General features: G+C 33.0%; 1 protein-coding gene across 1 annotated transcript; it reads left to right on the top strand.

Annotated features, from left to right (window-relative positions):
* The first annotated feature begins 757 nt into the window (after positions 1-757).
* LOC113509768 (MMS19 nucleotide excision repair protein homolog) lies at positions 758-8,768 on the top strand. Its single transcript, XM_026893181.2, has 7 exons — positions 758-1,034; positions 3,532-3,915; positions 4,338-4,687; positions 4,814-6,268; positions 6,618-6,884; positions 7,641-7,808; positions 7,989-8,768. The coding sequence occupies exons 1-7, from the start codon at positions 947-949 to the stop codon at positions 8,190-8,192; spliced, it is 2,916 nt and encodes a 971-aa protein (XP_026748982.2). The 5' UTR covers positions 758-946; the 3' UTR covers positions 8,193-8,768.
* The last annotated feature ends 7,469 nt before the right edge of the window (positions 8,769-16,237 follow it).

The raw sequence follows: 16,237 nt of genomic DNA, 5'->3' as shown, positions 1-16,237 counted from the left end.
TAGCCTCACTGAGAAACAAGAATCGGTCTTTTAGGTAATCAGGAGCAGCGGGTTTAAAAAGGATTGCGTAAAGAAGAGACAGGATATGCAGATTACGACGAAAACGGATAGGGAGCACTTGAGTTGAGTACAAATTAAGAAATGTGATCATATTTGCGAAGACCAAATATGAAGCGGATACATAAATTTTGAAGACGCTTAAGCTTGTTTAATTGTTCTTCGTTGAGGTCTAAATACCAGTCGAGAGTCGGCATAATCAAGAATAACTAGGAGTAAGGAGTGTGTGAGCGCAATTTTGGTGTTAACTGAGAGGAAATTACGTAATCTATTCAAGGCATTAGTACATTTTTTTACTGACCTCCGAGAATTGTGGAGATTATGACGATGTGTTATCAAAAATTAAGCCAAGATTTTTTTTGGCAATCTATTAAAACCCTATCAAAAACCGCAAGCGGAAGACTAGTCAAGGAAGTTTTTGTTATAAGCTTGGGACTACCAATAATAATGACTTCTATGTTCGGGGGGTTTACAACAAGACCATAAGATTTACTCCAGGCAGATATACGTGCCAGATCAGCGTTAACAGTACATATCGCTAAAGAGATATCAACAAGAGGGGCCAAAAAGAATCTCTAGATCATCTGCATAAAGGTGGTAGGAAGATTGAAGTTTTTTATTGTTATATTAAGAGCTTGTTGTTAGATTAAGAATCAAGCGAGACTTCGTTAGTTTTCTCTATTCTTTAAGTAGTCTGTGAGCATGTCATAGTTTCTCTAATCAATTAATATAACCTATAAAATGTTTTTCAGTTTTATAAAAAATTAATAGTACCTACAAACAAAAAAGATAATTAAATTGATCACATATAATAGATACCTTAAGAAAATGATATGGTTTTCATAATTTATTGAAATTTACAGGTAGTATTTTTATTAAATAGACTAAAATGGACTCGATTTGGTTCAAACCTGAATTAGCTGATGAAATAATAAAATCTAATGATATATTTGAAGAAACACACAGTATTGTTGCAGGTGAGTAATAAATTCAGTACAGAAGAATAATTTATTCTTTTGTATTCTTTAAAATATGTATACAAATCTAACTTAATGCCTAATTATTCTCTGCCAGTCAACTATCAAATAAAGCCCTATGTATCCTATTGGTAAAGAATATTATCTGGCATATATCAGATTCCAAATTCAAAACTTTGTCGATATAATGTGGTGACATTATATATATCTACTAGCTGACCAGGCATATGTTGATTTGCCATATACATTATTTCTAGAAAATATTTTTTTTATTTCAATAGACAATAGCTAACATTATACGTGTGTGGAGATATAATTACAATTGAAAGAGGAATGAAGCATTGTACACAATTAAAGTATACTTTATTTAAGCCATGCGATAGGCAAGTGCGCATTCGGAGTTCTCGCCATGCAAGTAAATTTGTAGGAAATTATGAAATTCGTTTGGCATGGCAGCAATGAGCCCATTTTGTGATAAACTTGGCTTATGATTTTGAATGTGGAATTAAATTTTTGACCGTCTGCAGTAATATTTTGAATTATCTTCTGATCCACCGAAAGATGTCATTTGGAAACATGAATATGCGCATTGACTCTAGAAACAGGATAAAATCGGGATCCGTACCAATAAATAAGCCGTGTAATGGTCCAGGTAGTGTTTCAAACTCCGTTAGTTGCACTTTCCTGATGAGAAACACATCCCGACTGGCTCATTTTTAAATTTAAGTGCATGACAATGCGGACATTCCTCGCTCAAAATATCTTTAACCACTTAATAACAATTATTTATTATTATTTCTAATAATAATAAATTCACTATGAGAATAGAATTAATATAAGATTTGTACTGAAAATTTACAATGATATGATGACGTATAACAGTCATGGCTACAATAAAGACAAAAAAATAGACAGGAGAGGAGGAGAGGAGAAAGGAGGCCGGCTTAGTTCTCATCCTTATTCCGTGATGATCGATTGGTAGTTGATTAATTATCGACTGGTGAAGGTTGACGATTAATTTAAATTGAGAAAAAAGATATAATTAAAGCAAATTATAGGCTATACATGAAAATTTCTCATACTAGAATTATTTTATTCAATTGTCATCTTCCAACCCTATTGCGGAATATAAAAATCGCGATTAAAAAAACAGGTGTTGATCGTAAAAGGGTGAAAATTTGGAGTTGTATGTATTTTTCAATGCTAAATCTTAATAAAATAAAAATAAAAAATTTTGTCAAAAAATAAAAAAAAAATATTTAGGGGTGGGTCACCTTTATCATTGAGGGGTATGAAAAATAGATGTTGGCTAATTCTCAGACCTACCCAATAAGCACACAAAATTTTATGAATTTTGTGTGTGAGTTTGGTAACAAACACCACGACATGAGAATTTAATATATTAGATATTGTTCCTATAGCTAGTTTTTTTTAATGGGTGATAATGGAATGGTAACCACGCCTGCGCTATCGGGATACGCTGGCGGGGCATCAGTGAAGGATGATAGGTGAGGATGAAGCAGGTCAGTTGGCCCATTGTGATGAATTTAACAAGAATTGTTCATGATGGTTTCCAGGGGGAACCACGTGGAGGTCGACCTAATAGGGCATATTGCTAGCAATGGCGCTGTCAAACTCCATTGCTAACAATCCCTTTCCCCCCTCCTATAGCTAGTTATGTATTATGACAAGTTAACCTACCAAATCATCCCTGATGAATTTATCATAATGGGGCAACTATGGAGTATTATACACACCTATGTGTATAACAGGTGAGTATGAAGCCTAGCTTTATACTCACCTGTTATTATTAATTAGTACCCTGTCAGCACACATCAATAGTTCCAGATGGGGTTTTTTTTTGATGGGTGAAAATGGTATGGTAACTCCGCCTGCGCTAATGGGATACGCTGGCGGAGCACCAGTGAAGGGTGATAAGTGAGAATGAAAACAGGCCAGTTAGCCCATCATGATGAATTCATCAGGAATTAATCATGATAGTTTCCAGGGAGATCCGTGAGGAGGTCGTCCTGGTTGGGTATATTGCTAGCAATGGGATTCTCAGTCTCCATTACTAACAATCCCTTTTCCCCCTCCCAGATGGGGTTACCATTGTGTACTTAATAAACTGATGTAGCATTGTCAAAAGGTGGTTTAGATTCACCTAGCTCATAAGTTGATCTCGTCCATGGATTATACACTGAATCTTACTTGTAGGCATTTCTTATACTGTCACATGTCAAGCTATTATAAAATTAAAATTGTATATATATTTAAGTAACTTGATGTAACCTGAATGTCTCTGCTCATAAGGGGAGTATTCATTGGTATATTAAGATAAGTATCTATGATTTGCTTGTACATTGTGAAGGTGAGATATACTCTAATGTAATTTAAATTGGACTTCTAATTTCACACTAAATTTCTCATTTGGACCATTGTTACTCTGTCATTACTATTTCAAGAATTATAATATTATGTATTCTTTTTTGTCTAGATATGATATCAGGGCATATTGATATTACCCACCTTGTTGAGAACATGGCAGGAGTTTTAACAAACATAGAAGCAGAAAACAGAGAAAAAGGAATGAGGTTTTTCACAAAATTGTTAAAAGAACTTCCAATGGATTATTTGTCCGAGGCACAGATAAAATTTATAGCCAAATTTTACACAGATAGGCTCAAAGATAATCATAGAATTATTCCATCTGTGTTAGAAGGATATCTAGTTATAATTGAAATGAAACATTACAATATGAATAATACAGGAGAATTTTTGACCATGCTCTTCAGAGAGGTCCCCTGTCAGTCACAAGTGAGACAAGACAGATTTAACATATATTTAATAATACAAAAGTTAATGGAGAAGGATCTGGATTGTAAGTTTTTTATCTTGTTTTAAATACTTGTATTGTATTGTAAAATCTTTATTGTACATAATTTATACTGAATCCATTAAAAGATATAATATACAATAGGGAACTTATCCCATAAATAGATCTCATACAGTCAACCTTTGAGAAGCTGAAAGAAAACTATAGAATGTACAAGGGTAAAAACCATACAGTTAAAGATAAACTATATTGTTTATATAATATTTACTAGAAACTATTGACAATAAAATAACATTCTTGTTTGTCGATTCATTTAATAAATTAATTTGTTCTGAAAAACTAATTTGTATAATAAAAAATTTCAATATATCAAGAGAATAGGGTGAATATTATAATTATTAAAAAGTTTAAGTTACTATTATTAGGACACAAGTATATATTCAATAATGTTTTATTTCATATTACAGATATGAAAGTCTTGGGACCAGATTTTGTTTATGGCATCATTTCTGCCATGGATGGTGAAAGAGATCCACGCAACTTGATGTTTCTATTTACATTTCTACCATACTTTTTAAAGCATGTACCACTCGGACATTTAGTAGAGGAAATGTTTGATGTAATATCTTGTTATTATCCAATTGATTTTTACCCATCTCCTGATGACCCAGCTGCAGTAACACGACAGGATCTAGCTTCAGCATTAGCACCATGCTTATGTGCTGTACCTGAATTTGCAGAGCACTGTTTAATATTATTAGTAGAAAAGCTGGATTCCAGCTTAAGGTTGGCAAAAATTGATTCTTTGAAGTTATTGGTTAGTTTTATTATTACTTGGTAATATGTATTATTCTATATTAGAATTGACTAAATTCAATATTGTATCTGGTTATTCCAATAAACTTCTATACAATTGTAAAATGCATTAACAATTACTTTTCAGGCGGAAAGCTGTAAAACATTTAAGGCAGAGAGTTATGGACCTTTTCTGAAAACTTTATGGTCATCAATTAATAGAGAAATATCTCACAAAACTGATGATGAACTCAAAATGGCAGCTCACGAAGCTTTGTCAGCTTTAGTTGCTAATTTGGCGACAACAACAAACACAGATCAAGCATTTGAAAATTTTACTAAAGGAATCCTAATTTCTATGCAAACTGCTGTGGCTGAAGCAACTACAGTTGCACATTTTGTTCAAGCAACTAAGGTGCTATTAACTGTTGCAAATGCTTCTAAAGAATCTTGCATTATCATCACAAAGTCTATGATACCAGCTACAGTAGCATATTATGGATTTAAAACATCTTCTAAATTGCAAATTGCAAGTTTAGATTTCTTAGGTGATTTATATGGTCTAGCTAAACATTGGCAAATATTAGAAGAATTGCATATTCAAATAAGTGAGATTCCCCAATTGTGTCTCACTGCAGTCAGTCAGCAGTCAAAGGACTATCAGATAGCTGGTTTCAAAAATTTAATAATAGTAAAAAATGTTTTACCAAGTGACCTTGTGTTACCATTTGTGGAAATTCTAATATATAATATACAACATTCCCAAGATAATGACTTACTTGGTGTTAGTGTTGAAACAATTCATGCTATAGCAAGAAAATATCCAGAGCTTATTATGAATATCGTAGTTAAAGGCAAATGTGATTTAAATAATTTGACACAAGATAAGACAGCTTTACAGAAACGTTTAAATTTGTTATCAAATTTAGCCAGTATTGATGATTTTACTAAAGTCATTATTGAAGAGATGCTGAAAATTATAAACGCTAATGATGTGGAAGCTTCCAAAGTAGTTGAAGCATTAAATGAATGTATATCAAATAATAGTTTATATTCAGATAAAAAAGTAAATCAAATTGAGAGTGACCATGGTCTTGTTGATTCTATACTAGTTTGGATATTAAAAGAGATTGAAGGACCCCTGGAATCTTTGATACATGGTTTTACGTTAATATCTAATACAATATGTAGTTTACCAAGTGAGAAGCAATTGATAATATTAACAAAGCATGCTCCAGATATAATAGAGAGATGTAAAGAACGTGAAGTATATTATCTTGTATTGGAATGTTTATATACTCCTATCAATCAGGATATATATAATTCTAAATTTGAAGACATTATACGTCTTTCTCTAAATTTGTCCTTGCATAGTGATAATGAATTAGTAAGAACAAGGTCTTGTGTCTTGATTGCACATTTTCTTAATAAGGCGGAGTATGGACAAAAGTTTGAACTCCTCTATGAATTGTTAAAGAGTTATCTAACTACTTGCAGTAGAGATGATATGGAATTATGTCCAAGACTGATTATACTGTATGGTTGGGTCACAAAATCTTTGATTATGAGAGGCAGTGATTTATTCCTTTTCTGGTTACAAAAGGTATGTATATAAAATAGGTATTTAATTTGAGATTATTGTTTCTAAAAATAAATGATTAACTCTGTACTGTATTCTCATTTACAAAAAGAATACACAAAATCCATTTAGAAATGGAAAAATACAGATATATTTATATTTTAAACACTTTAAAATTCCAACAATATTTTGTGTTTAACAATGGAGTTATATTTTAGTAATTTAAGTTTAGATTATTTAAGTTTTATTAATGCTGTATCTGCCATATGTAAAATTTTTAAAAATTATTACATAAATGTCATTATAAATTATTTAAAATACCTGTGTACTTAATTCTACTACTTTAATTGTAAAATATTTTTATTATTTTTAGATAATGGTGACAATGTCTAGTCCAGTGTATTGTAAAGAGAGTTCAAAAGCTATTCAGCTTATTATGACTGATCACACAGAGTATTTGAACCAAAAATACCATTGTAGAACGAGTCTCTTGTACAAACAGAGAATGTTCCAGAGTTTTTCAACCCTCACTGAGAAACTAGGCACTTTAAATGAGAGCACAAAAGAACATTACTTATTAAGTTGGGCTTATGTACTTGAAAAAGTGCCAAAAAGTGTACTTAACAATGAAGCAACAAGGGTAACTACTTTTTCTTTTTATGTTTAAAGATATATTAGATACTATAAATAAAGTTGACTGAAAGAGGATGTAGCAATAAGATTGCCTTTTGTACAAAAAAAAAAAATTTTATGTTTTCAATAAAGAATAAATAATTAAATTATGTTGTATGGTACTATTCATGTCTGTAGGTGATGTTTTTTTTAATGTATAAACATGATTTGTAACTGCACCTTCACTATTGGTATATGTTGATGGGGCACCAGTGATTGTATATAGGCGAGCATGAGGTTGGGTCAGTCAGCCTATTATGTCAAATTCATTCAGTATTAATCACGATGATTTCCAGCTAGGATTGCATGGAAGATGATCAGATAAGAGTATATAGCTAGCAATGGAGCCATAAGATTCCATTAATAACAATCCATTCCCCCTATATGTGGTTATAAACTTTCATAAACAATAAAAAAAAAAACTTTACAATCCAATATTTTATGGAACACCATTAATATAAATTGACAGTTATTGGTCTGTATTTGATCGAATTTATTTAAGTATATCTATAACTTGTCTACATTTTTATTTTATTTTTACTTTTATGTTAGTTTTAAGGGTAAGTTATTCAATAGGTATGTTGCTTGATAGCCACGATACTGTTCTAAGGCTACAGTTACTATTTCCCTCGAGATTTGTTTGTTAACTATCCAAAGTGATATAAAAAGTCTGCACATGTTTCTTATGATAGCTATTGTACAAGTTCCTTTTTTTTTATTTCAGATTGTGCCTATAGTAATAGATTCTTTGGAGTACGACAATAAAGACTTGTTAATTGTTATGATAGATGTGTTGTGCCACATTGTATTAGGAAAACATTACCTTGTGGCAGACAGTTTACAGACTATATTACCACGGCTGGTGAATCTATCTAAATATGTAAAATCTATGGTAAGTTTATTTAAAAATTCTATGTCAATATGGGATCTAGTCTAGTCTAGTCTTTTATATAGTTTTTTTTGACGCCAAATTTCAAGATGCTGCAACGTCTCGTAAACGCACCAAGAGATAATAAAGAAACCAACTTTTATATTTATAATATTAATAAGAATAAATATTTTTCTATTTCAGGACGTCCGAATAAAAAGCCTGCAGTGTCTGTACGACATAGCCAATTCGTACCGTACAATGCTGCTTCTTCCACATAAACAGGATATATTACTCGATTTAGCGCCATCTCTCGACGATAAGAAGAGGTTGGTACGCAATATGGCGGTACGAGCACGGACACGTTGGTTCCTAATTGGCGCCCCTGGCGAAATGAAAGAAGACTAAATCGGTTTTAATCGCTTATTTCTATACAAATAGAAAATTAAAATGCAAATGTACAGTTATGTTTGAAATTATAATTTTTAAGTTATTTTAATCTATGTTTAGACGACACGTATTAGCTTTTAGAACTGACATTATTTTTTCCTGTTATAGGTACATAGTTGTTAATATGCTAGCACGCATTATGAACATGCCCCTCAAACTTTACTTCTTTTTTATATAGTTTCAATTGTCTTAGTTTCCTTCCACTCAAATTCAACAAAATTTTTCTTGTAATTATTCATTCTTTTTTTCTGTCTTTATGAAACTATTCCCAAACAATGAATGAGGCGAAATATGAAAATAACTTTTCTAATTAAATTTTTATTTGGAATCCATTGTCCGAAACATTAAATTGATCTGATCTGAATCTTCTATAATTCTTATATATGTTTAGTTAAGACATAGTTAATGTATCATTATATAATTTTATAAGCCAAAAATATAGTGTTGCTATTTTATATTATTTTAATTGAAACTAATTGATGTAAATTTCGGTGCTTTTTGTAAATTGTACAATAAAATTGTAAACTATTTTAATGTTGAATTCATTAATAATTTTACGTCATTCCCTGTTATGTTCTATTCGTATACTTTTTAAATAATCGCGTATTATTTATTTTCTAAATTTAAAGATTTCTCGATGTAGTTCATAGGATGGACAGAACACTACTAGATTCTGGAAATTATATGATTTTATTTGATTTATACAACTTACGAAATAAATGAACATGTCTAAATACAAGAAGGCGGCCTTGTTTCTAAATTGTAATCTTTTAAGGCAACCTTAACTTTAATGGATTTCGTTATTGAACAAGTAAGCGTTTAAATAGTCTAAAGAAAATAATTAAGAGTATTATAATATACAAGCTATATTCCGCAATTTCTCCTGCGTGAATCAGTTTTTTATGGAACTTAGAATGGCAAACAAGCTGACGGCTCACCTGATGGAAAGTGGTAACCGTCGCTTATAGACACGAGAAGTACAATGGACATAACAGAGTATACTGTTGCGCCTATGATACCCACCATGCGTTGCCATTTTGAAGACTTGCGTGTTATTCTTCTGTACCTTAAAATTAGATGTATTATTACTGTGTAGGTATGTTCGTATGTTGATGCCCTTAAATTCACTGCCATGATCACTTAACAATTTTAACTTAAAATGTTCATCCCACCCTTCAAACCGAAACAGCCATGCAAACACAACTGCTCGGTAAAAACACGAATGGGGGAAAAGTATAATTAAGTATAACTGTATGTATTAATTATATTATTAAGTGTAATAAGTATACAAAATGACCTATATGTTAAGTGTACCAAATTTCGTTAAAATCCGTTTATAGTTTTTTGCATGAAAGAGTAACAAACCTCTTTATAAATGCTTGCATTTATAATAATTTATATAATAGTAGATAATAATAGATTATTTGTGATAGTAGGATATTATTATATCTTACCTTAATTAAATTTAGAGATTCTTAGGTTGTGGAATGAGCTCCCTGCCGAGGTTTTCCCAAGAGACTACAGCATGGGGTTCTTCAAAAGGGGGATTATGGGTTTCCTTATCGAACAATAAAGCGTTTAAATAGTCTAAAGAAAATAATTAAGAGTATTATAATGTACATACATGTAAAGAGGTTTCTTCAGGGTCGGCAACGCACGCGCAATACCTCTGGTATTGTAGGTGTTCATAGGCTACGGTAACCACTTACCATCAGATGGGCCGTAATGCTTGTTTGCCACCTAAGTGATATAAAAAAATAAAAAGAAAATAGTTATTTTTGTTTCTAAAATTGAATTTTAGGTATGGCTCGCAAATTGATCATTTTTCGAGAAATTTTTTAAAGATTTACATTGACGTAAGAATTACCAGAGGAAGACTTTGTACAAAAGTCGATTGCTTGGGTACCTCTGTCCCATTCGTATTTCAACCGTGAAGCAGTTGTGTTTGCATGGCTGTGCAAGTCGATTTGAAGGGCGGGATATGGCAGTGAATTTACAGGGTACAGAGGAATAACACCCGAGTCATCAAAATGGCAACGCATGATGGGTATCATGGGCAGTATTCAAACGCAACAGTATTCTCTGTTAAGTCCATGGTACTGCTCGTGTCTATAAGGGACGGTTACCACTTTCCATCTGGTGAGCCGTCAGCTTGTTTGCCATTCTAAGTTGCATAAAAAAACTGATTCACGCCGTCTTCAAAATGGCAACGCATGATGGGTATCATGGGCGCAATTGTATATTCTGTTATGTCCATGGTACTGCTGATGTTATAGGCGACGGTTACCACTTTCCATCAGGTGGGCCGTCAGCTTTTTTGCCATTCTAAGTTGTATAAGAAAAACGTAACTGCTGTAAATAAATTCAAATTATTTTTAATTCCTATTTCATAAAAGAAAATGGAAAACTCTAGAATTAGCAAACGTCGTTCATGAATAGGGAGCTGCGGTGGTGAACATCCATTTAAAATAAATCCTGAGATAGGACATACCGTGGGATTAGTGGGAACAAATCTCTGCCCACTAACAATTTGATTTAGATTTGCATAATCTCTTATCACAATGCGAACGTTTGCCGCACTTTAAATGTTAATGAAGGGACGCTAAAGTGGTCTTTTTTCGATTACGACAAGCAATGGGTTGAATTGGGGATTTGTCATCTTATATATAAAACCTCGTTTCACGGTGTTTGTGGTCAAACTTGTCCAAAACGGCTCTGTCGATTTCTATGATTTTTTTTTATGTACATTTTGTATGGGTATGTAGGTATTAGGTCGAAAAGTATGTTTTATACCGTTAGATGATTAGGAGTCCCTATCCAGAAAAAAATATATGATAGAAAAACGTTTGTCGAGTTAGTGAACATATAACCAATTACTGTTTCTTACCTTAGGTACTGGTAGGTATTTTGCTTTATATTGCCGTTTTTTGTAAGTTTTAAATATATCCGATATAATACGGCCGTTAACTGTTCATTGCTGAACATAGGCCTTCAGATAAGAGGAGGGGGGGGGGGTTATTTTGCTTTATATTGCCGTCTTTAGTAAGTTATAGATATATTATCAGCCCTTAAATGTCCACTGCTGCTGCCTCCCTCTAGGGGGGGTATTGCCAGTAATTGCCACGCTTGACAGGCGGGTAGGCAAACGTAGTTAGCCTTTGGTGATGTTTTAAGAGGGACGTTGCTGTCCATCCCTCGCTCTCCCTTTGTCGCCTCTTTCGATACCCACGGGAAAGGAAATGGTGGCCTGTTCTATGCTGGGACCACTTGGGGAACGTTTGAAAAATACTACAGCATATTAGAACTCCCGTGGGAATCGTAAAAGGCGACTTATTTTGTTTATTCCTTCATTGCTCCTCCATCATTAAACATGATGATATTGCCTGTGTTTGGCAATCCACTTGGTCACTATTACTACTGCCTATAACTACTGGATAATGTCTCCCAATTGTATACTGCCATAGGGAACGGCCCTAATCTTGTGACAGTCTATGGGGGAGGCCTATGTTCAGCAGTGGACAGAAAACGGCTGATATGATTATGATGATGAGATATGAGATATACTGAAGATTTTTAAAATTATGGCTATCTAATATAGTACCTGGGGGGAGAAAGGTATTGTTAGTAATGGAGACTGATCCCATTGCTAGCAATATACTCAAAGCAGGCCGACCTCCTCGCGGTTCTCCCTGGAAACTATCATGGTTAATTCCTGATGAATTCATCATGATGGGCTAACTGGCCTGTTTTCATTCTCATCTATCACCCTTCACTGGTGCTCCGCAAGCATATACCGTTAGCGTAGGCGGGGTTACCATACCATTTTCACCTATCAAAAACATAGTACCTGGATATAACAAATCAAATTGGCACTCGAAAAAGACCACAGCGAGTTGTTCATAAATTAAAAAAAAAAAAGATACATAGAATTGATTATGAATGGTTTTTCCTAAAGAATGCTTTAAATTATGCGTATAACATTTTCTCTTTTTTTTTTTATCATAAATCTTCAGATTAGTTACTGCGGGTGAATAAATCCAATTTAATACATATCTATTTATTCTCATCTGTAAGGACGTCTATTCACATTTTCGTTTGTAACGCAAAACGGACGAGGCTATGCAAATTTTAATTGAATCATCAGTGGGCAGGATTTGTTCTCATAATCCTGGGAGAGGTCTGACAGTATTCAGCCGCATTAGCTGTTCGGGGATTCATCTTCGGACTAACGCATTGTGTTACTGTCTTTAGAATACAAATCTTGTATTTGTCGACGTTTGTGGGCGTATCAACAATGGACACAATCTGGAATATTCCCTTTTGTAGCAGTTTGCCATAAAATTTTTCAATCTAAGATTTATACAAGTACATATTTATTTGCTTAATTGCTTATTTTTCTATAGATCCAATAAAGTTTTTTTTATTACATAATTACATTTCTGTTCTGCGTAGGGTTGATTAGGAGAGAATGCTATATAACATTAAGTCTGCTTTTTGTACCAGACATTTGTTTTGTAATGTGGTCAATAAAGAATAAATAAATTAATAAAAATTCAATATTGATTTGACTTTGCCTAATGCTTTGGAGGTAATAATGGATTTTATTGAAGCTTTCTCTATATGAATACAATTTCTGTAATGTCTATGAACAAGTACATACAGAGTTATTACTTAATTATTGAATTATCTAAGCATATGAAGCCACGTCTATTAATAAGTTAAAAAAAATAACATCAAGGTTCTGTTCTGGTGTGTGTGTGTGTGTGTGCGCGCATGCATGTGTGCGTGCGTGCGTGCTTGCGTGATTACGGGCGGGCGTGCGTGCTTGCGTACGTGCGTGCGTGCATGATGCCTGCGTGCGTACGTGCGGCCGCATGCACGTGCGCGTGCGCGTGTGCGTGTGTGTGTGTGTGTGTGTGTTTTAACAGATGAAAATGGAACGTAACCCCATTTGCGCTATTGGTATTTACACGCAGGCGAGGTACTAATAGGGGATGATAGGTAAGAATGAAATCAGGGTATTTTTTATAATAATTTGTGTGAATTTGACAACAACAATACTAGAAGGTTTACTTATTATACTAGGCAGACAATTTCAATTTACTAAACTCATCTAGGTAGGTATCTACTTAACCTTTTATTCATAAAATGGTCAAACCTCTCTCATAAACCTATTTTGGATATTGAATTGTTTTGTCCCTTTCTTTTATAGTAGATTCTCAATTTGAAAGTGTCAAAACAGTCATATTAGTCTTGTTATTACATTATGTAGGTATCAACTTGAAAAAATAAATTTTTCGTTAGTGTAGGTAGGAACATTCGTGTTTTCCCGAATATTCCGGGAGAAAATTAAACCGTCTCGCTGGCTTAGATTAGGAGATTACGTTCGGTGGGATCTCTTGCAAATTGTGCGTGTAACCGGAGGAATTGGATGAAATTACTGGTAGTTTTATATTGAAATAGGCAGCAGTAAGCCGTAATTTAACTTTTCTGGTAGGTTTCTAATTTTTGTTTTCCTAAATTTTTATTTTTTACATGTTTGAAGTATTTATCTATACGGAAACAAGTAGAGACGCCTATCGCTTCGTTGAAATAACTAAATAAGCTGTGTAAAATTCGTTTAGAACTTAAATTTTCTTTATAAATATGTTTCTTTTTTTATTTATCTATTGTAAACGTAGATTACCTAAGAAACTTTCGGCGCTAATAAAATACATAAATTAATGTCAAAATACTTAAATTATTATGTATATTATATTAATATACCAATAAAATATAAATTTTTAGATTTTATGTCCTTCTCTTTCTCTCTCTCTCTCTCTCTCTCTATTTTTCTGTATTTTGATAATGACATCTAGTTAGAGACACTATATCTACCTAAGACTTTTTTATTTTGGTGTGTGAGAGGATTTGTATGTAGTTTGTGTGTTTGAAAGGAAATAAGGAAAGTAAGGGAGAGAAAGAGTAGCGGCAAGAGAGAGAGAAAGAAATATTATAATTATTATTTGTAAGAAATAGACATTTTAATATATAAAATTTGTGAATTCCAAATTATATTCCTACTTTGCAGCGAGACCTAAGTAACAAGATACTTACGTTGTACAGTGTGTTCGTCCCTGTAAGTTACCTATGTATATATAGATACATTAAGTACTTACATGTGTGCTGTAATTACTACACTGTGGCGACTTGCTTAATAGACAAATGATGAGTCTTTGATGTTCCTATGAATGCCACTCACTGTATTTATGTAGACTAGACATACTCTTATCCCTTAGGTACTAATATTATAAATGTGAAAGTAACTTTGTTTGTTTGTTTGTTTGTTAACTCATAACCTTATAACATCTTAACCGTTTAACCAATCATTATGAAATTTGGAATACACGCACAACTGAATATAATACAATCGAATTGAGAACTTTCGCTTTTTTTTAAGTCGGTTGAAAATAATCTATCACTGTCAAATTTCATCTAGATTAGCTCAGTAAACAATGAAGATATTAAAGCGACGGACTTATATTGGCAATTTTTTATTTACACATGCAACTTAGAATGGCAAACAAGCTGACGGTCCACCTGATGGAAAGTGGTAACCGTCGCCTATAAACATGAGCAGTACCATGGACATAACGGAGTATACTGTTTCGCTCATGATATTTCCCATACGTTACCATTCCTGAGGCCTCAGGTGTTATCCCTTTGTACCCTGTAAATTCACTGCCATATCCCACTCTTCAAACCGAAACACAGCCATGCAAACACAACTGCTTCACGGTAGCAACACAAAATTTACGTGGAAAAGCTCCATCTATCCTTATAATCTTTCATATTTATAATATTAATATAAAAAATAGAATTATTATTTCACTATGATGCTCTAGTTATATTTACAGTTAATTTAGTTTAACCCTCATATTCATTGACTTGGCAAAACTGAGCTGCGGATTAGTGGATTACGCTTTACAGGGTATAGTTAGTTATGAGGTTAAGCAAGTATCCGCCTCGTTTGTTTGTATCTATATTTAACATAACTGCTGTGTTCTTTATTAACAAAAATCAATACTTTTATTCGATAAAGAACTTTTGAAATATTTGTTTTTCTAGATTCATGATTCTAAATAAAAAAAAAAAAAACTTTTTTACCGTTTCAACAGAATTTAATAAAAAGGTAACTAAGTTTTGTTGATTTATCACAGATTTTTTTTTTCAAATGAAATTATTAAAAATCTAAATATTTAACCAATTAATTGATTATTTTTTATTTACTGTCTTATGGTCGTGTAAAAGTATTAGTTCCATTTCTTTCTTTCAGTTTTATTTCGTCATCACGGCCATGTTTATATACTACCGATTAAATGATTAGAGTTATTTTGTTCATTTAGAAGTGATACACGTGGTTCAAAACGTACGTGGACATAATGGCGGTCAGAGATTGATGGCTAATATGTAAGATTTACCAGAGGGAGACTTTGTACAAAAGTCAATTGCTTGGACACCTCTGTCCCATACGTGTTTCTACAGTGAAGCAGTTGTGTTTGCATGGCTGTGTTTCGGTTTGAAAGGTGGGATGTGGCGTGAATTTACAGGGTACAGAGGAATAACACCTGAGGCCTCATGAATGGCAACGCATGGAGGGTATCATGGACGAAACAGTATACTCTGTTATGTCCATGGTACTGCTCATGTCATCAGGTGGGCCGTCAGCTTGTTTGGCATTCTGAGTTGTATAAAAAAAAGATTGTAGAAATTCTCATGACAATAGCAGTAGTAAATTTTCCAGTGTTGGTTGTCACAGACTTACTAATGGTAGCTGAGTTAAACTAAATAATTCTTATCAAATAACCAGTGATATGGAATTTCGCAAAATAACATTCAGTTCAGTAAAATGTTTTAGTACTAAGAAAAAAAATAGCATTTAAGCGGGACGCTAAGAAATATATTTGCTGTCTGACAAAAGACGATCGTCAACATAGTGTAAATTTCTGTGATGGGGACTCTCG

The sequence above is a fragment of the Galleria mellonella genome, unplaced genomic scaffold (genome assembly GCF_026898425.1).
Source record: "Galleria mellonella isolate WM207_F2 unplaced genomic scaffold, CSIRO_AGI_GalMel_v1 utg57, whole genome shotgun sequence".
Taxonomy (NCBI): Eukaryota; Metazoa; Arthropoda; class Insecta; order Lepidoptera; family Pyralidae; genus Galleria; species Galleria mellonella.
This window is presented reverse-complemented; position numbering and strand designations above follow the sequence as displayed.

Excerpts from the sequence above, each read along its gene's own strand:
- LOC113509768 (XM_026893181.2), top strand. The coding sequence starts at position 947 with ATGGACTCGATTTGGTTCAAACCTGAATTAGCTGATGAAATAATAAAA. Across the intron at positions 1,035-3,531 it reads AACACACAGTATTGTTGCAG|ATATGATATCAGGGCATATT; the intron begins GTGAGTAATAAA and ends TTTTTTGTCTAG. Across the intron at positions 6,269-6,617 it reads TCCTTTTCTGGTTACAAAAG|ATAATGGTGACAATGTCTAG; the intron begins GTATGTATATAA and ends TATTATTTTTAG.